The 25,304-nt window shown below is 48.3% G+C and overlaps 9 protein-coding genes across 14 annotated transcripts; 5 read left to right on the forward strand and 4 right to left on the reverse strand.

The window, feature by feature from the left end:
• Window positions 1-1,031: 1,031 nt before the first annotated feature.
• FVEG_07910 (hypothetical protein) lies at window positions 1,032-1,605 on the forward strand (the record flags this gene model as incomplete). Its single annotated transcript, XM_018896626.1, has 3 exons — window positions 1,032-1,143; window positions 1,198-1,255; window positions 1,305-1,605. 3 exons carry the CDS (start codon window positions 1,032-1,034, stop codon window positions 1,603-1,605), a joined length of 471 nt encoding a protein of 156 aa, XP_018754124.1.
• A 399-nt stretch (window positions 1,606-2,004) lies between these two features.
• On the reverse strand, window positions 2,005-4,690 carry FVEG_07911 (hypothetical protein). Its single transcript, XM_018896627.1, has 2 exons — window positions 4,043-4,690; window positions 2,005-3,990 (listed from the first exon to the last, which is right to left on the reverse strand). Exons 1-2 carry the CDS (start codon window positions 4,381-4,383, stop codon window positions 2,463-2,465), a joined length of 1,869 nt encoding a protein of 622 aa, XP_018754125.1. The 5' UTR covers window positions 4,384-4,690; the 3' UTR covers window positions 2,005-2,462.
• Window positions 4,691-5,999: 1,309 nt separating this feature from the next.
• Window positions 6,000-6,665, forward strand: FVEG_16215 (hypothetical protein; the record flags this gene model as incomplete). Its single annotated transcript, XM_018905447.1, has 1 exon — window positions 6,000-6,665. The coding sequence occupies one exon, from the start codon at window positions 6,000-6,002 to the stop codon at window positions 6,663-6,665; it is 666 nt and encodes a 221-aa protein (XP_018754126.1).
• Window positions 6,666-6,761: 96 nt separating this feature from the next.
• On the forward strand, window positions 6,762-7,709 carry FVEG_07912 (hypothetical protein; the record flags this gene model as incomplete). The annotated part of the gene is made up of 1 exon (XM_018896628.1): window positions 6,762-7,709. One exon carries the CDS (start codon window positions 6,762-6,764, stop codon window positions 7,707-7,709), a length of 948 nt encoding a protein of 315 aa, XP_018754127.1.
• A 307-nt stretch (window positions 7,710-8,016) lies between these two features.
• Window positions 8,017-10,503, reverse strand: FVEG_07913 (fatty acid elongase 3). Its single transcript, XM_018896629.1, has 3 exons — window positions 9,503-10,503; window positions 9,382-9,451; window positions 8,017-9,333 (listed from the first exon to the last, which is right to left on the reverse strand). Exons 1-3 carry the CDS (start codon window positions 9,920-9,922, stop codon window positions 8,795-8,797), a joined length of 1,029 nt encoding a protein of 342 aa, XP_018754128.1. The 5' UTR covers window positions 9,923-10,503; the 3' UTR covers window positions 8,017-8,794.
• Window positions 10,504-11,681: 1,178 nt separating this feature from the next.
• FVEG_07914 (cytochrome c oxidase subunit 6, mitochondrial) lies at window positions 11,682-13,517 on the forward strand. Of its 2 annotated transcripts, XM_018896631.1 has the most exons (4): window positions 11,682-12,145; window positions 12,393-12,438; window positions 12,526-12,643; window positions 12,838-13,517. In XM_018896631.1, exons 1-4 carry the CDS (start codon window positions 11,988-11,990, stop codon window positions 12,954-12,956), a joined length of 441 nt encoding a protein of 146 aa, XP_018754130.1. In that variant the 5' UTR covers window positions 11,682-11,987; the 3' UTR covers window positions 12,957-13,517. The 2 variants fall into 2 exon arrangements, with proteins under 2 accessions (XP_018754130.1, XP_018754129.1); XM_018896630.1 differs by having other exon boundaries at window positions 11,887-12,145; window positions 12,526-13,131.
• On the reverse strand, window positions 13,255-18,660 carry FVEG_07915 (hypothetical protein). The gene is made up of 4 exons (XM_018896632.1): window positions 18,123-18,660; window positions 14,575-18,066; window positions 14,329-14,526; window positions 13,255-14,280 (listed from the first exon to the last, which is right to left on the reverse strand). The coding sequence occupies exons 1-4, from the start codon at window positions 18,420-18,422 to the stop codon at window positions 13,480-13,482; spliced, it is 4,791 nt and encodes a 1,596-aa protein (XP_018754131.1). The 5' UTR covers window positions 18,423-18,660; the 3' UTR covers window positions 13,255-13,479.
• Window positions 18,661-19,863: 1,203 nt separating this feature from the next.
• FVEG_07916 (protein RAI1) lies at window positions 19,864-21,882 on the forward strand. Of its 4 annotated transcripts, XM_018896634.1 has the most exons (10): window positions 19,883-19,918; window positions 19,972-20,141; window positions 20,206-20,448; window positions 20,506-20,537; window positions 20,593-20,620; window positions 20,682-20,689; window positions 20,741-20,841; window positions 20,894-21,064; window positions 21,111-21,410; window positions 21,466-21,836. In XM_018896634.1, exons 2-10 carry the CDS (start codon window positions 20,040-20,042, stop codon window positions 21,633-21,635), a joined length of 1,155 nt encoding a protein of 384 aa, XP_018754133.1. In that variant the 5' UTR covers window positions 19,883-19,918; window positions 19,972-20,039; the 3' UTR covers window positions 21,636-21,836. The 4 variants fall into 4 exon arrangements, with proteins under 4 accessions (XP_018754132.1, XP_018754135.1, XP_018754133.1 ...); XM_018896633.1 differs by having other exon boundaries at window positions 19,864-20,141; window positions 21,466-21,882; XM_018896636.1 differs by having other exon boundaries at window positions 19,864-20,448.
• On the reverse strand, window positions 21,716-24,660 carry FVEG_07917 (STE/STE20/YSK protein kinase). Of its 2 annotated transcripts, XM_018896638.1 has the most exons (5): window positions 24,567-24,632; window positions 24,163-24,511; window positions 24,044-24,111; window positions 23,815-23,982; window positions 21,716-23,758 (listed from the first exon to the last, which is right to left on the reverse strand). In XM_018896638.1, exons 2-5 carry the CDS (start codon window positions 24,212-24,214, stop codon window positions 22,166-22,168), a joined length of 1,881 nt encoding a protein of 626 aa, XP_018754137.1. In that variant the 5' UTR covers window positions 24,215-24,511; window positions 24,567-24,632; the 3' UTR covers window positions 21,716-22,165. The 2 variants fall into 2 exon arrangements, with proteins under 2 accessions (XP_018754137.1, XP_018754136.1); XM_018896637.1 differs by having other exon boundaries at window positions 24,163-24,660.
• Between the last annotated feature and the right edge of the window lie 644 nt (window positions 24,661-25,304).

The raw sequence follows: 25,304 nt of genomic DNA on the forward strand, positions 1-25,304 counted from the left end.
ATCAATAGTGGCGCCACAGATACCATGTACAAGCAAATATCTCCCAGGTGGTACGAGCAATACAGATTTTTGTAAGAGTCGGCGAGAGCCAACGTGAAAACTTCAATGGCAACATCAATAACATGCGTGGGAACACATCACCTCTAGGGTACATATTATCTTTTGAGACCTTTTCTTTGTTTCTCAGGAAGCCGGAATCTCCTGGGGACACTGTTGGTTATAACTGCTAGGCGATATCAGTACCAAGCCAAGTTGTCGAGCAAGCAAACTTAGCAATCACACTGCGGAAATTGATAAATACTCAGATGCCTTAACATCAATATTTGATTGATCATATATATAAAACTCCATAAATCATCACCCACGTACGGGAGGAACTTTCACATAGAGTGGTGCGTGTTGAATGGCAAGGGGAGGCAAGAGATATTGGGAACTCTGTCTAAGGTAACAAAAAGACTTATATAAATTTAACATATTCAATCTATATTTATAAAATCTTAGATTAGATGTATTTTAGCACTCATCTTCATTTCAGAGGTTTTAATGCCCTCTGAGTGAATAGAGAACTATTTACACCAACTCAATGTCGACATTATCTTAATAAACTCGATAAGAGGCTCAATTTTGGCGTCTCTAATATTTCCACAAGCCAACGACAGATAGAGTTCTGTGGGTTGATGATAAACTCACACTCATTCTCACTTGTTCTGTAGTTTCTACCACGCTCCTGTTGTGGCATTATCCAAACACGATGAGGCATCTCTTTGCCTTCAGGCTAGCTGCAGCAGCGGCGTATCTATTCTCAATCGCATGGGGTCAACAGCTAGGATTCAGATACCCGTACGAGACTACGATTTTAAGCGACAGCTGCCTACGCATTTTAAACACAAACGTGACAGAATGTTCGCCCAGGCTGTTCTACCACGCCCCTATTCCCTAAGTTCCAACTCTCACAAAAGCAAATATATTGTTGACTTTCCCTACAGTGACCTGATATTTCAAGTACTTGTGGAAGAAGAACTGGTTGAGATATGTCACCAGAATTGTTACGACAGCTTGATGGAGCTTCGACCAAAGATCCAGGCTGCGTGCAATACGGATATGATGCTGTAGCATTCCTCTATGAGGACACAATTTTCCCACGTAAGTCAGCCCGTGTAACACAATGGCGTGTAATACAGCTAACATATTACTTAGCAGCATACATGGTCGATTTACTGCTCCTTTCATACAATATATATTGCTACCGAGACAGGTAAGTAGCCCGATGTATCCAATACTTCTCGTCACTAAAAGCCAGGCAGAGCTACTGGGAAATTGTGCGATGTTCAAATCGCGGAATGGCGAGTCCATCGTGAAGCAGACAAACCACTCGAGTGCGAGGACTGTTTGTTGGCGCCATTGAAGATAGAGTTGGAGGCAGGTATAAGTTACAAGGATGAAGATGCATCCGAGTTCGAGGATATCACGTCCAGTTGCAATGCTATAGGGTACGATTACACAAAACCTGCCCCGTATGCAACAACACTGTCAACGGAGTGGTGGGCCACAATGGTAAATAGTGCTTCGATAACGCCTACTGATGCAGTATCTAAGAACAGATAACTATTTTGACCTGTCTTGGGAGAAATTTTGTATATCTTAGATAGATAATGGTAGTTGACTATCCTTCTATTGGTGTGTGGAACTTTGACATGAGTGTTAGTAACAGAATGACAGGGATGTTGAGCACACATCACCATGCACAATAACGTCATAAATCTGCATGCGGTTTATGAAACCTGAGTATCGAAGCACGATTGACGTACCCGGTAACAAATAAATCGACCAAAGCGTCACAAATCTTGCTTCTACCCTTGGATCTTCATAGTATGTGTTGTAAGTGATGCAACCGCAGAAGGGGAGTACTTTGCACAGTATTCCTCAATTCCCAAGTTGACTTGCATGTAACATCGTAGAATGATGTAGTAAAGTCCCTTCTATAGCAAGGACGTGGCGATATGTTATTTCTGAAAACATTGTGGTCCCAGACAAAGGTATAATAACTAAGGCATCAAACTTTAATTCTGGAATGAATTGCCGTCGATCATTGAATCCCTAGCCCATAGCTGAAACACATTGGAATGTCAACCACACATTCTTTGCAAAAGTCTATTCTTCGAGATCTACAGAAACATAGATCTTTCAGTCAACCTAGGGCTGCCTCAATCTACCAGCGATTACAAGCAACTTCTCCTTTACAACGAACTGCTAGGGTATTTTGCATAACAACCGATCCCAAGAATTAATCAATCTCAACCTCCATTTCCTTCATCCACCATAACCTCATGATGCTCCACCATCCGTCACTTCAATCCTCTGCCAAGAGCCCAGGTGACAAAGGAGACATTAATAGTATGAGTTTACGGAATAGACCTCTAGGGCCCACAGGGATTAACCATAACCTGTTGAGAGGCATTCCACTACCACAGTTCTCGACTGCGTCGAGGAGTTCCCCCACTGCTCTGAGGTCGCCATGGATCAGAGTTTCCATTGAACGCACCTTCGTCGCCCCCTTGGCCAGGCACGGCCAAAAACACGCCAGCTCCATTACCAACCATGACACTGCGTCGAGCATCCCCTCGGTCCCATCCAGACCCTGTGACATCAGCCGCCAGCCCGTAGCTGCTAACCGGTCTGCGAGACGGTGCCGCAGCAGATCTGATCATTGGATCAACTGATACAAAGTTCCATTTGCCAAACTCGTCGCTCTTGGTAAAAACTTCGAGTGTGTGCGTGGGAGCTGCCGAAGAGGGATTGCGAGGAGCGAATGGATTATTAGAGCTGAAGCGTTTGCTGGGTGGTTGGATATTCGACATGGGCCGCCTAGGCACAGGAAGATTCGCTGACTTTGGTGATAGATTTGACGATGGGAAGGCAAACCCTGGAGTGGATTTCGCAGATGAATTGGACCCAGTGCGTACATGCCCTCCTGCGAATGCAGCGTTGGGAGGTGGAAGTCCTTGTAACTGGTCAGGGAAACTTTCATCGTGAACGTAGAGTCGCCTTAGTCCAGGAAAGCCGCCGCCAAGGATGGAGCTCGCAAGATACGAGTAATAGCCAATCGCTACACTGGAGAAGGCACCCGCTGAACATGAAGAAACCTCAAACCGCAAGGTTTCCAGCGTTCGTGACGCCAATGGGCGTGAATTGGCTGAGGTTGGAAATTGCTCAGAAACGTTGGATTGAATGGCAAATGTCTTGAGAGACGAGGCCATTGTGAAAATTTCCTGCAAGCTGGCAGGGTGGACGCCTGTATCCTTAAGCGTCAGGACTGTCAGAGCTTGCTGTGTCTCTTGCCAGGCAAGATACTCAATAAGGCCCTTTAATGTCACCCCCGGTGTATCCTTCAGCACTAATTCCTTCATAGGTGGTAGCGTAGGAAGACCATCTGATGAGGACAAGACCTCATCCGAGAGACCTGGCGTGTTTGATACCTTGAGCGCTTGCAAGTTGGTGAGACTACCAAGAACAGCCCGAAGTGTCATGGCATCAATCGCGAGGTCATTCAATTCTAGCACCTCAAGATTCGGCCAGACTTGACCTGAGGCGAGCATAGCCAGGCTTCGCTCGGAACCTCCCATATAGGTCATCTTTCGAAGATTAGGACATCGAGCTTGGACTTCGAGGCGGAGGGTCGCGTAATGAGGGTCATCGCAAAACATCCCCTCAGGCAAGTCGACATATCGTAGGTTTGGAAGAACCGCGATGGTCTGGGCAAGCTCAACCTGGGAGGATTCGCGCAACATGTATGGAAGCTTCAGATATTGTACAGATTTTCCAATACGTGTAGGATCATCACGAACAGTACGTCGGAGGAGACGGAGACGAGCTTGAGCAGGATCCTCAGGGACACCATTGCGATCGAAGCGGGAGGTCTTTTTACGTTTTTCGGCAAGCCATTCTTCTAAACGGCAGTAGTGGACTGGATCGATACGAACGCTATGATATCTAGGAAACAGTTAGCTGTTGAACATGGTCGAACCATCATGACACGACTTACAAGATCTTGACTGCGCTGGGCCGCCATGCGCGACAAACTTGAACACAATGAGCTAAATCACGAAGGTCGCATAGCATGCACCGGCTGTCACTCGAGCTTGCGCTGCCCTCACAAGTATCATAAGTCTCGTCAAGGGCGTGCGGGCAAACAAAAGTAAAGATGCGCTCGAGCACCTTTGATGGCAGATGCGAGAGGAGATACGCTGAGTGTCGAGTTGGAGGATATAACGGTGGACGTCCAGCACCAGGAGGACGGAACTCTATAGGAACAATAAAGTCTGAGCTCTGGCCGCCACTACCGGCCTTGTCCTTCTTGTTCCGACGTCGGAAGGGGTTTCGCATCTTGGCGTGCGGTCGTCTGGCTGTAGGGACAGATCGCGAGTGGATAGAGACAGGGAAGATTGGAAGGGCTCACAAAAAAGAAAGAGAGAAAAATGGTGATATAGAAGAGAAAAGAATGAAAGGAAGAAGGAGTAAGAACACGCAACAGAAATCGAAGAACAATAGAGGCTCAGGCTCTTTTGAGAGGCTGAACTGAATGGAGACCAGGTCAGCGAGCGAGAGGCGAGAGGAAGAGGAGAAAGTGAACGAGGGGACTTTATCAAGATCGAACCCCAGCTCCAATTGAATTCTGGGGAACTGAATACCTAGGTAGGTAGGTAATTACAGGGGGGTACCACCAGGGTACCTGCCTTTACGGATGTGGATGGCAGCACGTGCGTGCCAATGAATGAGACTCTATATCCGGCATTGAGAATGGGAAAGAACAAAGACCAAGCGATAAGGTAGCTTAAGCTACCTTAAGCTAAGCAAATCCTACCAACCTAAAGGGCAAGAATCAAATATTCTTATTATGCATCTTTCTTCAAGGCTAATGTTTCAGGGGATAAACGCTGTGCCCAAACGTCTTGCAGCCTTACCCCGCCAGCCCGCATTCCTCTGCACTTTCAGAGGGTGGCGTTTGTCTCTAAGCGCGTGGCCTCTGCGCTTTGATGCTGTAAGGTAGGTAGGTAGCTGATCAGCACCTCCTTGCTCACTGGCGGATCATCGATCAGCAGGGGGTCAGAGAGAGGGACGAGGGACAGACACAGACACAGAGCACAGAAAAAAGTCTTGGCTGCCAGGAATGGAATAAAGAGACCGAGTCAATATCAAACTTGTCCTGCGTATCACAGGCCGGCAAGCATTACATTGCAACGCACTGGATGGCTTAAACCTTACCCCCTTTTGCTCTGATATGCAGTCAGCGGAAAAGGGGTTGGATCTACAAGTGCCACGGGCGTAAGCGCCTCTGTCTCTAGGTGAGAAACTAAATGAGGGCAGGATCCTTCAATCCGAATCAAAATGCCTGACTACGTTGTGTTGTGTTGCCCTGCGTGTCTCTTTTCTCTGTCTGTGATAGCTGTAGGACTCTTCGCATGTGCAGCCAATGGGTTCCTCTTACAGCAAACATGGGCTCACAACCCATGTCTTTAACTGGGCAAACCAACGCATTTGGTCGGCAGATCATGAATTAAATTGGATCGCTGCTTGTTCGTGTTTGCTTTTGCTTTGCCTTTGCTTAATTTGGACCCCGAGCATGACGTAAATTGGTCGCGTTTCATCTGCTGATGGTGCGTTGAAGAACTGAAGATGCTGGCAGGTCTTGGCTAATGACTGACACAACTCGACTAGACTAAATAGACACGATCACTACTAACAACCCGGCTTGTTCGCAACGTTTTTACCATCCGTATTTTGACGCAGATCACCAAATTGAGAATGTGTATTTTCTGGCCAACATTGATATCTTCAAGGCACCTTAGACTCCCTCCCCCTCCACTAGGGGGCTGTGTCGAGGTAGCTTTGGGCAAGGCATTGAATCAATCAAAGGTTATAATCTCACCCAAAGTCTCGTGAAAATGTTCATATTAAGTTCTATCATGAGATCGTTTCATTGCCCATTTTTGTTTTTAATCATGAAGCGCTTTCTACAAATCCCCACCCGCTCTCTCACCCGTCGATTATTCTCACAATCCATAAGTCAAGCCTCTTCACGCTTATACAAACCTCTCAACCCCGGGACATCAGAGATTAGACTCCTCAAAATACCACCGAACCCCTCCTCAGAATTCGAACTTGTCACTGTATCTCTCGACGATGAACCCAAGTATGCGGCACTGTCCTATCTCTGGGGCGACCCCGAAACATATGGCCAGGTCACGATCAAAGGAAACACCGTCAAAATCCCGGATAACTTGGCTTCAGCCTTTCTCTGCGTTTTAAGCGATGAATCTTTCAGATCACAGTCACATGTCAGATACCTTTGGGCTGATGCGATTTGCATCAACCAGAACGATCTTGATGAGAGATCTCAACAAGTTCAGCTTATGCGTCGTATCTTCCAACGCGCGCATGTCACGTTTGCCTGGGTCGGCCCAAAAGATTATTCTCTCGCTTTTGAAACTATAAAAACAATCACGGAGGAGATATACGAGAATACTCCCAGGGAAAATGCTCCATACAAGACAAAATTCGATCTCGAATGGTTGCGGCGGCATCCTATGCTTTGTATCGACAGAGGATCCGATTTACCAAACAACCACTTGAACGACCCTTGGTCTGCTGTAGCCGATTTCTTATAACACCAATATTGGCAACGAGTTTGGATATTCCAAGAGATTGTTCTCGCAGAACAACTTGTCTTCATCAGTTCAGGGGAAGCTAATCTTTCTTGGTCTATGCTTCGTGATACTCCGCAAAGTATAATTTCTGTCGCCAGAGACAAGAAGCCCGATTTCCTACCAGATACAGCATGGAACCTTCTCAGCAACCCGATGTCATGGGGGAAGCTCTCATGGCTATTCCTTGCGCAAGCACGTTCCAAGATCCCGGATCCAGATGGCTTCAAAGGGTGGGCTGTGTCAACTTTTGCAGCTAATTTACAGGCCACCGATGATCGAGATTATATCTATGGTCTTCTCGGAGTGTCTGGGATACCGATCACTCCTGACTATAGCCCCAAGAACACGACCTCGCAAGTCTATATCAAGTACATTGCAGGCTGGTTGAAAGCTGCACGCACACAACAAACTATGCATGTCCACAGCCCTCTTGCGTTTTTGTCCCTCGCGGGAACGGGTGAATATAGTCACTCTGATCTACCAAGCTGGGTTCCCAACTACAGAAACAAGAAGGAAGCTTCATCACCCTGGTGTTATAGTGCTAGCAATTTTCGCCCCACCGATGAAGGTGACCCGACTTCATCTCCCGCTCATCGTGTATGCTACCCTTATGTGGTCGAAGAAACACAAAGTCTGTTCAGTTGGGGTAAAGACATGGGGCATATTACTTTGTCCACGAACTGCTGTCACGATTCTGATCCACAGATCTTGGCATCTTTCATGTCTTTCGCAAACTCTTTCACTACGCGGAACTCGAAGTATGTTACAGGGATTCCAGCTGCCCAGGCTATTATCAGACTACTATCCATGGGCAAAACCAGAAAGGTCTCTCAGGACCTTGTCGATAATTCTTTAAATCTGGCCATGCTGATCACCTATTTCAATATGTCCAAGTCCCAGACTGTCACAAAAACCTGGAGCTCAAATTGGGATTATGATCTTCTCAACATGGCCTTTTCTCCATCAGAGCTGGCTCCCATGAAAGTCAGACTTAATGTAAGTTAGTTGAAGAGATCAGCTCTTGGGGTCTCGAAAGACGAAGAAAAGCTGTGTCAGGAATCATGCCAGTACTCTACAACTACAGATTCTTCGAGACAAGTCAGGGATACTTAGGCGCAGTTGATTTTGACGTTCTTGGAGGAGATAGGCTTTGTATTCTCTGGGGATACAAGGAGCCAGTCATCCTGAGACCAGATGCAACGGATCGCTACACATTTGTAGGGCCGGCATATGCTGTGGATGTGAACACTGAGAACACGATTCCAAACCTACGATCTCAAGGACAATGGTTTGAGTTACGATAAGGTCAAAAGGGAGAAAGACACTAAAAGGAACGTACTAAACATTAAGCTTATTTGTTCTCGATGTGTCGATGTCTTATGTACTCTACGTACTGTACCTGTGAAGTACATTCGTGACCTAGTGGAAGCTAACAGCTTGCCTCTTGACCCTGCCAGATGGAATGTATGACAAGCTACCAATGACTTGTTAATACTCGTATCGAATACCGCTTCCCGCTTCATCCAGTAGCATGTATAACAAATCACACCTCAGCTTGAGATTCTCCAAGTGAGACAATAAAGTGAATGATCCATCAATTGGCTCATTCATCTCTCAGGCTCAACAACTGAGAGAACTAATAATTCTATCATACATAGCTCAGAAATTGATTACAAGGGTTCTAGATAGATCGTCGTAGCCTGGGGCCGCTCAACGTCGGCCGAGACTTGTGTCCCAATAACCATGCCCGTCCTTTCAAATGCCCCGTGTTCGCCCTGTAAACTCAAAACCGTGAGAAGCATCGTCAACACCCTCCATCATTACCGCTACCCACATAAAGACTATTATTCATAGCAGGTCTCAGCTTCAAAACCAACCGAGCCACCCATTTTTCAGAAAAAAGCGAATCTCCAAATTGTTTTATATACGTAATGAAGTCGCTGAGATCAATCCAGATCGAACTCCAACGCGAGATTGGCTCGAATGCTCGCGTAGCATTATGCAGTCGTTACCAAAATGAGAATATATCATAGGCTGATGTACTCATCCGAATACCTTTTTGCCGATTCGACATAGTCTTAGCAAGATATTTAGGCCTTGCGGGATCGAACTGAGCCGTTGGTCTTGGAGCCAGTGGCGGTGGCACCGTTGGACTTCTTGACAGGAGTAGTCTGGACCAGGTGAGGGTCAGGGAGAGGAGCCTGGGACATGCGTCGGAGACTCTGTCGGCCGGTAGGAGCCTTGCCCTGCTTCTTGTAGGTGGCGAAGTAGAAGGAGATGAACAGAACGAGGTAAGAGCTGATGGTGATGATACCAGAGAAGGCAGCAAACTCCTCGCCAGAGCACTTTCCAGCGTTAGGCATCCAGGGAAAGTAGGTCGAGGTGAAGTAGGTGTAGGAGGCGAAGTAGATGAAGCCGAGATCAATGACGAACTGGATGATCTGGAGACGGGTAACCCACTCCTTCCACCAAACACGGACACCACGAGCGCTCTGGAAGTAGTACCAATACATGACGACGTGAACGAGCAGGTTCAAGACGATAGGGACCCAAGAGACGGAGGTAGAGCCGATGAGCTGAGTGTAGCAAAGGAAGGCGGTGGCACCATGGTGATAGCAGTGAAGGAAGGCTGCTAAATGTTAGCTTGTCAACGTCGCACTGGGAGAAAAAAACATACTCAGAGGCTTCTTCTTGAGGAAAAGGAAGACGGTATCAAGAAGCTCAAGGTACTTGGTGAGGTAGTTGAGCTGTCGCAAATGTTAGCTGGGAGTGCATGTAAATTTTCGTTGGAAACTTACGTAGTACAGGACCACAAGGGGCTGGGTCCAGCCACCCTCGGCATCGCAGATAGCATGGAAGATGCCACCACGGACAACGGTGGGAAGAAGCTGCTCAACGAAGAGAGCCAAGAGAGTACCGCTGATCAGGGTCAAGTAGAGGTTGTGGATGAGGAAGAGACCCTTGAGCTTGAAGGGCTCACGGTTGCGCATCCATTCGCGACCACCGAAGATGATGGCATAGTAGATAACGATAAAGATCGATGTCGACTTGAGAGTGGACATGGGGGTCTCGAAAGGCACAAACTTGAAGTCATTGGCGGAGTAGCCGACAACAGCAGTGAATGCCTTGTCAAAGATGGGCCACAGGTGAACGCCAAAAGGCCTGTCGATGGTTGGCAGCGGAAGCTGCTCGTAGAAAGTAGCGGGAGACGCAGACATGATGGGCGAATTGTACGTTGAAACCGACACAATTGTTGACCGCGGGACCGTGTATTAGGTAGGGGATTTGGAGTAGTCGAGTTACGTATTCGACGTGGCTTTTTTTTCTCGAAGACGCGACAGAGCCGATGGCGCGGGGGAGGACACGTGAAAGACGAACAAGTAAAGACTGACAAGGAATGACAAGAAGAAGAAGAAGGTTCTCCGGAGAGATGAAATGGTTTAAAGAAGAAGCCAGGTAAACGGCGATTGTGGGAATGCGTAGAATTAAAAAGGAGATAAAAGGGGAGACGGAGAGTAGAGTTTTAATTGAGGGAGAGCCAGAGGAGGACGGCGCATCAAAAAGGGGAAATTTCAATCCGCACCGCTACCTTCCCTCAATCGCACTTTCACCGGGCAGATTGGATCTCCGGCTGCCGCGGACGCTGGAGCAGTAAAAGTGAAAGTGGCACCTGGCAACGCACTTTCCTTCCATCGAGGTGCCACTAGTACATCTTTGTAGGGGGCATCTCGAGAATTCACCCAATTGCCATGCGTATATCTTATTTCACCAACAGGCCCGCCCCGGGTACCAAGAGTTGGCCAGGCTCGTGCGCTTTTTGGCTACTAACTGTCTTCTAATTCCTTTCGAAAACCCGTGGCACGCGCTCACCCTCACAAGCATGCATGCTACCTATGCCCGAGATGAGGCTTCACTCCACACTGCAATTACATGTGAATATGCCGGGTTCTCCGGATGCACCAATGAAACGAGGATGTTTAGAAGCCACACGTGATTTATGAAATGCCATAACGACACAATATGCTAATGAGGTCCCCTGAGGTTTGTGCCCAACCGTTGCTTATTACACCTACCTACTTACTTGTCCGACTCTGCTGCTGTGCCTGTGCCTGTGAGATCGTGTCCCGAGGCTTACTGGATGCCAAGACTGCGGTGATGAGCGAATGGTGTAGCCCGATCGAGACTCATTGGCCACGTCAAACTCCGGGATAAAAGCCCGGTAGACAATAGCATTAATATCCGTACATCGTATCACCACGACACAATGTCAGGATGGCATTTGCAAGCTTGATTCGCTCATAGTGAGACCGGAAAATAACAACTACGTATTCGCAAGCACGAGGCTAGAGAGATTGCGCAACTTGATCTTCGCGATGTCCAATAGTCACTAAAGCACCCGAGTTAAGATACGCAAGGTAGTAAGTTGACTTGCAAATCCTTCGTCATTGTAATTTCGAACCAAGGTTCCATTCAATTATCGGAGATTCCCCCATGTCTGGATCGATCAATACTTCAACGAATCTCAGCACGGCTCATCTGAGCTAAACTAAAAGCCTATGTGAGAACCTTGATAAAGGTTTCGCTTAACTGATTGCTCAATTCACATCACCTTCCATCCCGCCATCTCAAACTCCGAAGTTCGTGTCACTGGTGGCTGCCGTGTGGCGGTGCCAACGTCTCAAGGTGTGGCTACCTCGCAGCTGTCAGTCAAATGGTGGGTGCCGTAATAATTTCAATGCCAGCCCAGCTATTGGCGGTCTTCACATTACAATGACCTGTCACCGAGGACAGCCTTGCCGATACAGCGCAGGACGTTACAGTTGACAGGATTGAGTCAAGTTCAAGCTATTTTTGGAAGACACTTGCTCCAGAATACCAAGCTCTATATAGTCTCATCACGTGTAGCATGAAGCTATCGTCAGTTTCTATTTTATTCAGCTACCGCGATCAATTGAACTACCCTGCCAGCTGGAGGTCCCTGCGGCAATGACGAATGGAAGCCAACTGGAAGTAAGCTCGTTGAAGTACAGTACATACACTGTCACTTCCATCAAAAGTCGCACTTACTGTGAACTTGCAGCACAATTCGCACTATAGCCCACAACTACGCAATCTGGTCTAGCCTCGCCTTAGTCATCAATCCTCAGCCCATCCTCTCGCCCAAACAACTCTGCAGTCATCACCCGAGCCGGAAAAAGCCAGCCCACTACCTCTACCAATACACGACTTGCCTCCGACAACAGACATATCAGTCTCTGACAACAGACGCCTCTCCTCTCCAACATGTCCGCCTTCATTCGTGTCGCCCGTAGCGTTCGCGCTGCTCCCATTCGACCTGCTGTCCAGCCCCTGGTTGCCCGCTCGGCCGTTGCCCACTTCACCACCTCGATTCCCCGACGAAGCGAGCACGCCGAGGAGACCTTTGAGGAGTTTTCTGCCAGGTAGGATCACACCTAATACCCAATGGCCTGCCGGTTGCTTGGAACGTCGGTTTTCTGTGCTCTGGAAAGGCGTCGCAAATTGACTGGGAGGATTGGGGCCTTTGCGTGGTTGTCTTGCGGCTGTGGGAAAAAGATGCCGCAAAGCCCGCCTAGAGCTCTGTCCCCACGCGATTTCGCCCGAATCCTCTCCAATGCTGCCGCACATGTTTCTTGCGGAACTCAATTGCTAAGTCATTCCTCTCTGCAGGTTCGAGAAGGAGTTTGATGGTGTTCAAGACGTTTTCGAGCTTCAGGTATGTTTGTCCCACGGGGTAGAGCTCGCTGCTCTCCGGCTGGCTCCCGAAAATGTCGTATGACTTTGGCTTATCACCAAACCACAGCGCAACCTCAATAACGCCTTCGCTTACGATCTCGTCCCTGCCCCCTCGGTGATCGCTGCCGCCCTCAAAGCCGCCCGAAGGGTTAACGACTTCGGCACTGCCGTCCGCATCTTCGAAGGTACGAAATTTTGTCAATCAATTGCACCTTGTTGTCGTCCACTCGACCGATGGATCTGCGGCGTCTCAACTACCCTACTTGAGTTCTGTCAGCGCAGTGGCTCCAACTCGATATGGACTGCGCTTGCTGAATACCACCGACGAATCGCAAGGGAATTCCCTAACCTAGCCACATTGCTAACTGTTGTTCTTTAGGTATCAAGACCAAGGTTGAGAACAAGGGCCAGTACGAGCAGTACCTTGAGGAGCTCAAGCCCCTTCGAGAAGAGCTTGGTGTGTTGCTCAAGGAGGAGCTGTACCCTGAGGAAAAGTAGATTGTCCCCTGGTCTCAGTGTTCTGAGCCCCGTGTATACTGGATGTTGGCCGAAACGGAAGAGAATTTCAGACCCAAGAGGTAGACGGGGGAGTTTGGTTGTGGCAGCCCCAAATCGATTGTGTTATAGCCTTAAGTGCGACTTGGCGACGCTTGCTCTTTGCTAATCTCCCTCAATGTTGAGAGTTTTTTCGTATATCTGAAGTTCGTTGTTCATCCATTTGAGTGACTTACCTTCCATCTTCACTGAAGACATACTACCTGAGGTTTAACGCCAAAGAACGCTTGATATACAAAATCTCTGCTATAACAAATTTTTGGCATGTCAGTACTGTCTTCGACTTTCACGAGAAGCACAGGTCAAAATTCTACACATCTCAAATAGATGCTCATTTTATACTGGGGTGGAGGCTATGCATTCCCAATTGCCAGTCCCATACGCCAAATTCCATGATAGCCTTCAAACATGTAAAGGATTGGTATCATCATACTCTCATACTTCTGCCTTCTGCCTTCTGTAGCTCTTATTGCAAGTGATTCCATCTTCCATTTCCTGCCTGTTGTCCCACGAATGGTTGACCAGGGCCGATAGGGCTCGTCCCTCGACTAGCAGAGAATGCCGCCCGGGGTCGTGGGCTCATTCCACTTGGGACACGAGGGCTGCGAGGCATGCTACCGCCCCGAGTGTTTCGGCCATTCGAAACACTGGCCAGTCTCTGGTTGGCGTTATATAGCTCAGCGTCTCGTTGCTGGAGCTGTGCTTGGAGGCTGGCAATTTGTTCCAAGAGTTCTTGACGTTCCATAGCAACATTCTGTGCGTGAATGGCACGCAAGTTCTCTGATGCCTTTTGCTCCAACTCTTCGTTTTGGATCTTCAATGCTTTGTTCTCATTTGCCAATCTCAAAGCTTGAGCGTCGACATCCTGGTATCGACTCTTCATGAAATCCACGTCGTTCAAGGCGCTCGTTCGCCTGCTTTCTGAGAGCTGCAGCTGCCCTTTCACCTCGCTCAATGCTTCTTCCCTCTTGGCCGTCTCGGGATTTTGCTTGAGGCGCGCAATGATTGATTCGAGTTCATCAATTCGCTGTTGTTGCCTCTCTTTCTCCTTTTGAGCAACCTTGGCGGCAGCTGCCGCAACACCCTCGGTTCGGATCCTCTCCCGTTCAGCCACGGTTCGATCTTGAAGAGCAGCACGATTAGAAGACTCAATCTTACTCAAGGTCTTCCGATGATCCTTCAATTCTTTGTCGAGTCTGCTGATGTAGCTTTTGAGTTCTACTTCGACTTCGCCTGCTTGCGCAGTTTGTCGCTTGTATTCGTCGATCTAGAACAATTTAGAAACTGTCACATCTCTCATTTCCATGGTGCTTACCTGCTCCTGGATTGTCTCCAGAGTTACCAAAGGTACTGAGATCATTGCTTTTCTGTCCCTGGTCTCGCTTCGGACGGTAGCACTTTCGAGCATCTGGCGGACTGCAATAGGCATAGGAGGATTGGTGCTGCCAGTCGGCAGATCGCGAAGTGGAAGAGTGCGCATTCGTTTAGCATCACCATCCCCTTCATCATGAATCTGGGGGTGATCAGCAATGTGAGCTTCAAGATACAAGCCGATACTTACATGCTTCCGCTTCAAGTCATTTCCATATAAGGCGTCCCCTGTAAAAGGCAGCTGGGTCTGTGTCCCCGGATTCTCGAAGATATCAAGAACGTCATCTGGGATACCTTGAGGCTCCCAATTCAATGTGTCGGTATTTCCATTGAAATAATTCGCAAATATCTCTGCGACTTCGTGGGGTTCGTAGTAACCTCGTTCTGGTTCTTCGAGATACCGGCTTGCACTTACAGTAGATGCGAGAATTGCGTTCTGGGTCTCGAGTAACGTTGCGCCCTGCAGAGTATTATATACATGCTCAATCGAATACGTTGTCACGAGTCGTAGTACTAGCGGCGGCTTCTGAGAAGGACGGTCGGACAATTGCCTGGCGATCAACGAATTTGGATAACGATGGTCATAGCCGATAATGACGTCGAAGCTAAAAGGATCGAAGTCTTCGCTGGTCAAAGCAATACTGATTCTTGCAAATGAAGCAAATTTGGCATGCTTGTTAATGCTTTCTGCCGAGCATTCAACGTTTGCCGCTTCAGCAAGTTTAAAAAGTAGTCGCACCAGTTCCTTGGTCCCAACGACAATCAAGATCTCCTTTTCCTTCCCGTCTAGTGCGGCCATCAGTTCAAATAAGAAATTGAATTTGGGATTGGCATCACAACAGTATCGGGCGAGATCAGAGCTGGGTAGCGTCTCGAGAGCACTACCAATGACACCCTGAGGATAGTCGCAAATCTCGAAGAGCCTCTCGAAAAGATTCTTGATCTTGTTAGTGAGCTCTTCACTGGGCTCCTCTTGAGTCTCGCCAGTGAAGCAACGGCTAAAGGCTTGGATTTCGTCTTTGTGGTCCTCTATTACCTCTCCATAGTAAGAACGCCTGCTCGCCTGCATTGGGAGAGTGACTTTCGTTTGCACGTAAAAGCCGTTCTGCTCTGAAGATTCTGACAGTAGAGAAGCTTGGTCGACTGGAACTTGACCCATAGTCATAGAGTGCCCTGAACTTTCAACTTCAGTGGGCACTGAACCATGGTTGGGAAAGTTCAAGGTGTGGGTTGACGCAACTGGTTCATTTACTATACTGATGACTGTGGGGGAAATCGTTGCAGGGAGCAGGCTATCTTCCTCTTCTTGGCTAATAATAGAATGGGTCAGGGATACGTCTGATTCAGCAAATCTTCTACTGAGCTCTTCTCGCATCCTGGCAACTGCAGAGGTGGAAGGGTCCGCCATAATGGCTGCCGGCGCTATTGAAGGCACAGGAGTGTCGGAGTTGGTCCCTAGAGCTTGTGCTTTCCAGGGACCCATAGAGTAAACTGGCGGAGATTGAAGGACAGCAGCATGGCTACTTGCACTGACATCAGGAACCGGTTCTTCATCGGCAATTGCTTCGTAAGGTGTGCCATCGAGGTTCTCTTCAAGAGAGTCGCCAACATGTGTCAACGCCGAGTCCCTGTCGAAATCGATGTAGCTCTTTAGCTCATCGACAGCTGAATCCCGTGGTTGTGAACCCGGGCGCTCCATTTTTTGTTTGGAAGTCAATCGAGGCTTTTCAAGCCCTTGAGAGTCGCTACTGGTCTGTGCAATGGTTGAAAGAGAAGGCGATCTCTGGTTGGAGTCTATTCTTTGACCGGAAACACTGTTTTCCTCGGGTTTAGAAAGCCGCGACGCTTCAAAAGTTTCCTGCTGACTCGCTTGAGTTTCGATTGTGGCTCTTGGGTAAGCAGTCTTGTTGAGAGTCCCAGCAGTGGAAGAGAGAGAACTAGATATGTCTAAGGAGCCGTACGACCCTTGGGGTTGAGAATAGTATATTTGGGGCTTCTGTGTCCTTTGTGAACCCGGAGAACTTCGTGGAGATGCAGCTGTATCCTCTAGGACGTCCCGGATGCTTTGGTCACTGGGCAAAGAACTATCAAGAAGGATCCCTCTCTCGGATGTTGCAGTGTGAGAGTGGCCTGGTTGACGAGACGGTATGATTTCTGAGTCAGTCGCAGCGGAATCCGGAACAATTTCGGTCTGTAAAGCAAGGGGGGTAACCTGAGTCTTTGATACAAGCGTTAAAGTCCTGCCCGTGATGACGTTCAGGTCGGTGGATAGGCTCGAGTCGCCCTGTGAATCTGGAACGATGATATCAATCCGCTTGCTTGGGGAGGATAGTGCCTTTGACTGTGAGAGAGCTTCTCCGCCACTCACACCAGTTGGGTTATCAGGGCGCTGGGGGTTAGCGTCGCCCTTTTCGAATTGCAGTTCACGTCTTTCGTGTTGATCCCCTGCAGGGTGATGATGACTTGGCGCACCCTGCTCCACACCCGGTTGCTGACTACCTAAAGTCTCGTCTTCAAATGGAAGGCGGCTGAAAGAATTAAGAACGTGATCGTGAACCACTCGCTGCCCGTCCCCAGAACCTTGGTCAACCGAGACGCTATCTTGGCCGTATGGGTCCTGATTCACAGGCAAGTCTCGGTTGTTCGAGGAATGGCTAGCTTGAGAGTTGGCGGTTTCAAAACTCTCGTTTTCCGGCGATAAGGTATCTCGAATACCCCTGGTCGAGCCGAGATTATCTTCGTCGAATATCTGATTGTTGGCAGTGGTACGGTTCTCAGTATTTTCAGCTTCTAAATCGTTGATCGCTTTGAGACTATCAATGTCCTCAGTCTGGTCGTCCTGATGAGCCGCGCCGGTGAACCCTCCAAAATCAGTGGGTGATAGGTTGTCTTCAGGGTTTTCGGAATCAGAATACTCCGTCTTCAGACCCTCAGGAGCGTTGTCAGATTGATAGGCCTCCTTTTCTGGGGAACTGGCGATGGATTCGCGATTGTGTACCCCTTTCTGGCATACAACCTCTCGAACTTGGCGATTGCTTCCAGGACTGTCCTCGGCCAAAGATGATGATGGATCTTCGGGTGTTTCAGGACTTGTTGGAATAAAGTCAGGTCTAGCAGCAGGTTGGCTCTCGCAATCTTGATAGTCCCAATTTCCGGATAAATCTTGGGAATCTGGGATGGTGTCTTGACTTAGTTGCGATGCAAATGTGACTCGCTGATCATCATCCTCAAGATCTGCAATCCTTTGAGAACTGTTTTGAGTGGTGACACTCTGATACTCAGATGGGTCGAAGTTGTCAGGCTTACTCAACACAACAACAACACCTTGAGTAGGTGCCCTCGAGAATTCGTAGGAGCTGACAGATTCGGCGTCAACAGATGAAGCAGAGATAAATGAAGGCACAGGCTCTTCAGATTTAATCCTGAAACTGCGGTTTGGCTGTACGTCTTGCTCGTGAGAATCGAATCGAGATATGTCATGAGCCGATACATCAAGTTTCGGCTGTTGTTGTTTGTTGCAATCCACAGGCGTCTCGGATTTACCCTGACGAGGTGTGAGATCTCGAAGTCCTCGTCGATTTCTTGTCTCACGACGTTGAGCTTCAAGCTCTGTGCTTTCACGTTCTCTCTTCTTTTTCTCTTTCTCCCAATCCTCTATTGCTCCAGCATTGAGATCCGTGTACTAAGGCATATGTTAGCGTATGTGATCTCGTCTTATTAACTTGACAGGGCACAAACCGGAATCCACTCGTTCTCATAAGTCTCACCGTCAGAGTCAGTTTCCCACTCTACAAAACACCGGTGATTAGTCTCACCACTTTTGGGGTTTTCTAAGTAATCTTCAGCAATGACCCGGCGAATAGTCCACCACTCTTTCTTCTTGCCCAACTTCCTGCGCTTTTTGGCAGGCGACCGTTGGACAAGTTCAGGTTCAGTGTCTTGGGATAGTCCTTTTCTTTTTCTTTTCGATTTGCGCACTGATGAGGTTCTGGGTGTGTTTGTTGTAGATTGATTCACTTCTTTGCGCGTTCTCACCATGGGTACGCTGGTTCAACGTGCGTGGGATGATAGCTAGAGAGCCGAACCCGAAAGGCCACAGGAGTGCAGCACACGGGCGTGGCAAATAATGCAGCGCAATAACGAAGCTGCGATAAGATCTATCCAGCGACGATGGCCTGCGGCGACCGGCTTCAGCGGTCAACGCTTGAAATAAGTCGATGGTTGCGCGCCGCGGTTATGAGCAAAGGCTGCTAAACAGAAGCAGCTTGGGGAATGCTTTGATCAATTCCCGCTAGAATGCACGTGATGGTCAGGCCAAGGATAGTGTGCGTTCGGGGTGAGAGATCAGGGTCCTAAGGCAAGCTAGTGGATCTCGGGGGCGTGAGGCGCAAGAATAGTGAAAGAAGGGACAGGGGACCCAGGTGAAAGGCAAGGTGCGCTTCAGTGGATGAGTGTAGTTACACGAGGTGCAGGTGTTAAGTTGAGGCAAGAATCAGAAATGAAAAGAGTTCAGAGCTCAGAGTTAAAATGAAGTTGTGATAGAGAAAATGGGGTGAGATACCGTAGATGAAGGTGTAAAGTGAGAGTGGAAGGTGCCTTCCTTCTTGCAATTTTTGGTTGTGAAGCTTCCATCTCCAAGGCTTAGAATCCCCTCGGGCAATTAAGTCAAGGCACCTCTAACTTAGTACCTAGGTAAGATACCTTGGCCCAAACAGTGAACGCATCTTTTGCACCCTACACAGGCCTCGGGGAGCAAGAAAACACGAGACCCAAGTTTAGAGTGACAAAATAAACTCCATAAAAGGTATCCTAAACTCATCCTAAATTTATACTAAGTTACCAGAGTCTTTGTATCAGTTAGGTTTAAGGTTCCTAGTTTTATTTCCTCCCCTAGACAGGCAGACAAATGTCATTCAATGTGATGAGCGTGTTGCACACGCCCCAAAGTGATTCCTCACTTGTAATTCTCCAGTCCTAGGGCAGCAAACGAAGAATCAATATTGGCCTGGGCATGGGGGCCACAGGCCAAGCGAGAAGGCAAATCAAGCGCAATGAGACTCCGAGACGCTGTCCGAACGATTATGTGGCTTTTTTACGTCAATTACAAGAAACAATGAGCCTGGTTTTTCATATTCCTCACATTCGCTCTACGTTAGCTGATCCCAAACAACGCAGCTTACCCTTGTTGTCATGTCGTTTGGTCTTAACACAAGCAAGCCGGCATCTATCTTAGGCCTTCAACCGAAGCAACCAGGGACTCTGTGATCTAGTATTCTAGTATACTAGGAAACTATCTTGTTTGCAGCCTTGATGTCTCAAAGCAGATTGAAGTTGGTAGGTTTGTAGGTTGGTATTTATGAAGCACTTGTATTAGTGGTCAAGTTGCGGCTCTTGAACCTGGAGCTCGTGTAAGCGCTAAAGCAAGGCACAACAAGGTCACTGCAAGCCTCCACCAAAAACCCCCCATCCCCATAAACTTGATCGGGACACCTGAGCAGTAGCGCCACACCTTGCGCGGACTTCCATCAACATAGGTACATTAAGACAACATTGCTACAGTAGATACTGCCTTTCACACGAATTCTAGCCCTCATCTTCTTCAGAAACGCTGCACGTACTAGCCGAACCTGGACATCGCCATATCATTGTCGTCGAATGAGACAGGTGTCTTCTCTATTGAGAATCATGTCGGCGCGGTTTTCAGTTCAACCCATAGGCCGCTTTGCTGGTGCAAGTCAGCCTGTCAAAAGACCAAAGGTGCAATCCGATACAGCGAGCCATTCTATAACTATCCGTCTGGCTTATACTGAACCTTTCACAGGAGTTTGCCTGCTTTTCATACGACGACAACCATGAGTTTCACCTAGACGACTCATCTCTCAAGTACTATTACACACCACAGCTTGGGGCTGACCTCTCCAAAGGCTTTGATACATTTCAGAAGCTGGACGATACCGGAGATGATCACCTCGACAGTCTCCTCAAGACTATCGCTGCACACGAGCAAGAAACAGGCAAGAAGATCGATGCTAACGTTGTCACATGGAGAGGTATGATGACAAAGGTTCGGCTTTTCTTGCCCATGGATGGTCTGGCCTCAGTAGCTAATCTACAGGCATAGATTATGGCAGCACCTTTTGACCAGATGGACGGGTAGGTCTTTACCAGTGGTCTGCTGTCTTTCATCCGTTGGCTTATCGATATATAGCTTTGAGATGAATGCCACTTTGTATCAAGTACGTCCAATACGATAAACCCGTCCTTAAAGTCAAAACCACTGACAAGTTGACCACGCAGGGTTGCATGTAAGTCCAAGGAGTCCCAGAGATGTTCATGTTGGAAATTGACTTATAAAGCTTCATCGAAGAGAACAACGCCTACAAGATTGCTTCCAGATCCAATGAGGGAAACAACAAACGAAGAAGAGGGCCACCATTAGAAGTAATGCAGTTCTGGGGTGTGTGTCTCTGTTTCAACTGTATGTTACGGTTGCTCACATCGTAATCTAGGATACAAGTTTGAAACGTTGTCGACTCTGCCAGCGCCTTGGGCAGAAACGTCCCGCGACTTTATCGAGAATCGAGAGAACGAAGTCGTTAACAATAAAGCTCAATATTGCTCTGTTGTCCGCACGGGTATCGGTAAATCTGTTCTTTGTCTTGGTGGCGAAGTTGATGCCAGTGGGTAACTCTTCCGGTTCTCCTTTTCTTGACTCACATTTCACAGTCTGGGATTCCAAACCTGAAGAAAAGGGCAGCCCCATCAACTGGGTTGAGCTCAAGACATCAGCCGAGATTCGCAATGCGGGCGGTATGGAGAACTTCAAACGAAAGCTCATGAAGTACTGGATACAATCATTCCTTCTTGGTGTGCCGCGCATTGTTGTCGGTTTTCGCACGCAGGACGGCATTCTGGTCGAGGCAAGGGAGATGGAAACGCATCGTATTCCCGATATGGTCAATGCCGACCCAAATCCCAAATGGAACGCCGATATGTGTGTCAACTTTGCCGCCACTTTCTTAGAGTGTAAGCACTGCTCATAGTTATGAATGGGCCAATCGCTAATCTGCTTCATCAAAAGGGCTAACAGAAAACATAAACGATGAGGGCGTTTGGAGAATAAGACGCGAGCCTCAATCACCGACAATCGAGCTATTCAAGGTGGAGGAGACAGGTCACGGCGATATCTTGTCTGATGAGTTCAAGAATTGGAGAATCAAGTTGGCTCTTGGGCCCAGCGATGCTTCCTGATAAATGTTGAGCTGGCGTGTGCACGATACAGTCATTGAGGAAACGCCGTCATTGTCACTTAGATTATTGGATACAGTTCTTGGCTGCACTATACTCAGATTCTTACTGTACTCAATTAACAAGTCTGGGCTGTGCCTGTATCTAATTGTCTACCTGCCGATATCGAAACAGCTGCAATGCAATGAAAAATTAAAACAAGAGTAGCCTCCGTACCATCCATGATCTTAAATGCAATCCTTACAACGCCCCACGCACCTCGCAGGAAAACAGGAAAATCAAACTAGTAGACCACGTCAATGAGATCATCCGCGACATATCGTTATATCGTGAGCGTCATGCTAGACTGGGGTCGTCAAATGCTGATGAAAATACGACTGCCAATAAGCTCCTCCAAGACTCGCTTTTATCTTCCATCCGGAAGGCAAACAATGCAAAATGAGTAGCAAAAGAAACTGCATACGAATCGTACAGCATATAAGGCGCAGTGCCGTCCTGTTAAATCATTCATCTCTGCCAAGTACGCCTGATAATCAGACAGCAGGCCAACGAATTCGAAGACCGTCTACCCAACGTGAGTAGAGCACGTCGGATAACTGTTTGCAATGCTCCATGCCAGATCTGGCCTCTTGGCCAGGGTATTTGTTCTCAGTGGCCAACTTCTCAGGGTCAAAGTTCTTCTCATACATTGTGGGAGTATCAGCATGACGGCGTCGATGACTGCGCAAATGAGGATTGTTTGAAGCCATGACAAGTTTAGTTGGACTCGACGCAGGGGTGTTGTTCTTGACAATCACAGTACCCTGCGGGGTGCCGTCACCAGGAATCTTCTGCGCAGGCTGTCGGAGTATCGTAGCGCTGAGCTTGTTATCTTGAGAGATTGATGATACCATGCTCGTCACAAGGTGATAGGCCCCCTCAGGATCAACTGCGTCCAAGGCTGCGAAAGCATCAGATAACTTAGCCAGCGCTTCTCGCTTCTGCATCGCACAAGTTTGAGCGTGCAGCTCGGCCAGAGAAGGTTCCACAGCTTTGTTGTACAAGCGTCTCCCCAGTACAGCCTCTTTGCCATACGGTTCAACGGGGGATGTGGTAGGACGGGGAAGGTTCTCGTCACAGAAGACATCGTCGGGGGAGACTGGCCGGTTCCCTTGACTCCCATTTGAACCATCTGAAGGGACTCTTCTGAAAAGACGCATAGTCGATCCAGAATTGCCAAACGACATGTCTGGTTGGAGAGGTCTCTTAGGAGCGATGGAACCACGGGGAGAACCAGGCCGTATTGATGTTTCTTGAGCGACAGACGGTGCTCGTCGGACCGTTGACTTTCTGACAGTACCTGGGGCGGGAGAAGTTCCTCCAAGAGGACCATCCTTGACGTCCAGCTTCTTCATTGCCTCTTCGGCATTCCAGATGGATGAGGGCTTTCGGTGCTGCTTGATCGTCGGCCTCTTGGGAGGTGGTGCGACAGACTTTACTGTGTCAAAGACCCATTCCTGCTGCTCATCCTTAGGAGTCATGGTCTGAAGGGTCTCTTGATAGTAAATGGGATGCTTCTGTCTGTTTTGGTTGGCATCCCACATCTGTCGACGGGCAATAAGTTCCTGCAGAGCCTCCACCTTGCCCGCATTACGGATGAAACGGTGGCGTAGTAGGTCTTTTGCGGATGGCCGACGGTCGTAGTCCTTGGTGAGGCACTGTGCAATGAAGTCCTTGAAGTCTTTGCTAAAGTTGCCCTCAAGACGAGGAGCCGGGTTTTTCGGGATGTGAAAGAGGACCTTCATGGGGTGGATGTGACACAAGGGAGGTTCGCCGTTGGCCATCTCCATAGCTGTGATACCTAGAGACCAAATGTCGGCCTTGAAGCTGTAGCCATCTTGCTGAATCACCTCCGGGGCCATCCAGAAAGGTGTTCCGACAAAGGTGTTTCGCTGCGATTTGATGTTGGTCAATTGGGCTGCAACTCCAAAGTCGGCAAGCTTGACTTTGCCGGTCTCGGATAAGAGAACGTTGGCGGCCTTGATATCTCTGTGGATCTTGCCTTCATTGTGAAGGTATTGGATGCCGAGTAGCAGTTCGCGACAAACAATGGCAATGTGCGTTTCGCTGAAGTTGGCGGGTTTCAGCTATTCCCGGTTAGCAGTCGAGACTTCGTATCGGAGTATTTTATGGAGAGACATACCAGGTCCAAACAAGATCCGCCGCCGAGATACTCCATGACAATCCATAACTTATGGCCTCGCAAAAAAGAGCCTTTGTACTGAGTAACGTAAGAACTGGCGCAAGTGCTCAGAACAGCGATTTCGGCTTGGATATCTTGGATATCATCATCGTTGGATTCAAGGTCGATCTGTTGACGCTGTGTGTTAGCTCGTGTACCGGGCAACTGAGATGATCGGACTGGGACTTACATGTTTGATAGCGACCGTTTCGCCAGTTGCTTTCTCAATGCCTTTGTAGACAACGCCAAAACTGCCACCTAGGATACCGTCAGCTAATGTGGAGAGATACTCTCATTCCTGATACTTACGGCCAAGTTCCTCGAGGACCTGATAATGCTCAGCAACGCCTTCGTCCGCCATTGTGAGTTGACGTCATGCACTGTCTCGACGTTGTTTGGATTCACGCTGCTCGGGCAGAGGAGACAACGGAATAAACAAAGGTGATGGATGCTGAGACCTGGGAATCAAAGCAATGCGCAAAGGCCGTGTGCTGAGTGAATCGAATAATATTAACAAGATACAAAAGCGTGTGCGATGAGTTGGAGTCGTCGTTTATTAAAAGTCATGCGGATGAATGTCAAGGTAGACGGATGGTTGTCTGGGAAGCGGACCCTGTCGAAAGCTATAGCCAGATGGAACCCCCGGGCCCTTTGTTTACTTTGAGACGGGAGCTTAGAGGGGCAGCTAATCGAGTGGATGGTTCGACACTCACTGGTGTAGGCAATAGATCGAGAATTAATTATTGTTGAAAGCTTCTGAAATCATAGATTGAAAAGACTGGACTCGGTGGTTTTCTGGTTCATATTCCCTCCGCGCTTATATAGCAAATGCAGGTTCGTGGAGTCTCCGCCAAAGAGTCACATACCAGCTGCTTTGTCTCTCATGACTTCTCACTGAGGTACGTTGCAGGCCGTGCCACACTCAGTGGGGAGCTATCCTAACCCCCCGGCCGCTCTTAGCTTGTCATGCCCTGCACGGCTTCCCTGGCACAATGCTTAGCGCCCACCCAGATTGCTTGTTTCTATGGCTGGGTTCTTAGTTACGACAGAAAACTGTTACATGACATAAATTCGGGGGCCTGTTCAATACTGTACCGGGTATGACAGATGCTCACCTATTTATGTCTACTTCTATCATGCCTGTTGTTTTCTTGCACACTCTCCAACGCACTAAGGTAAGGTACCGGTTGTGGAGGTTACAACACAACGGCTCATCCGTCTCCAGGCACAAGAGACTCTGGAACTTTGGACACGAGAGTAGTAGGCATTTTAGTGCATGTTGCTCTTAACGACTACCTAAGACTACTGATGTCAATGAATTCTAGATGAGGAAAGTGGTCTCAGAAGAAGTGTGGGGTAGAGAGACATGGTCACGAGAGTAGAATCCCTTATCAATTAGAACAACTGTCGCATCCATTCATGAATTCTTCTTATACCCATTGATTGCTCCA

The sequence above is a fragment of the Fusarium verticillioides genome, chromosome 3, assembly GCF_000149555.1.
Source record: "Fusarium verticillioides 7600 chromosome 3, whole genome shotgun sequence".
In the NCBI taxonomy this organism is placed as follows: Eukaryota; Fungi; Ascomycota; class Sordariomycetes; order Hypocreales; family Nectriaceae; genus Fusarium; species Fusarium verticillioides.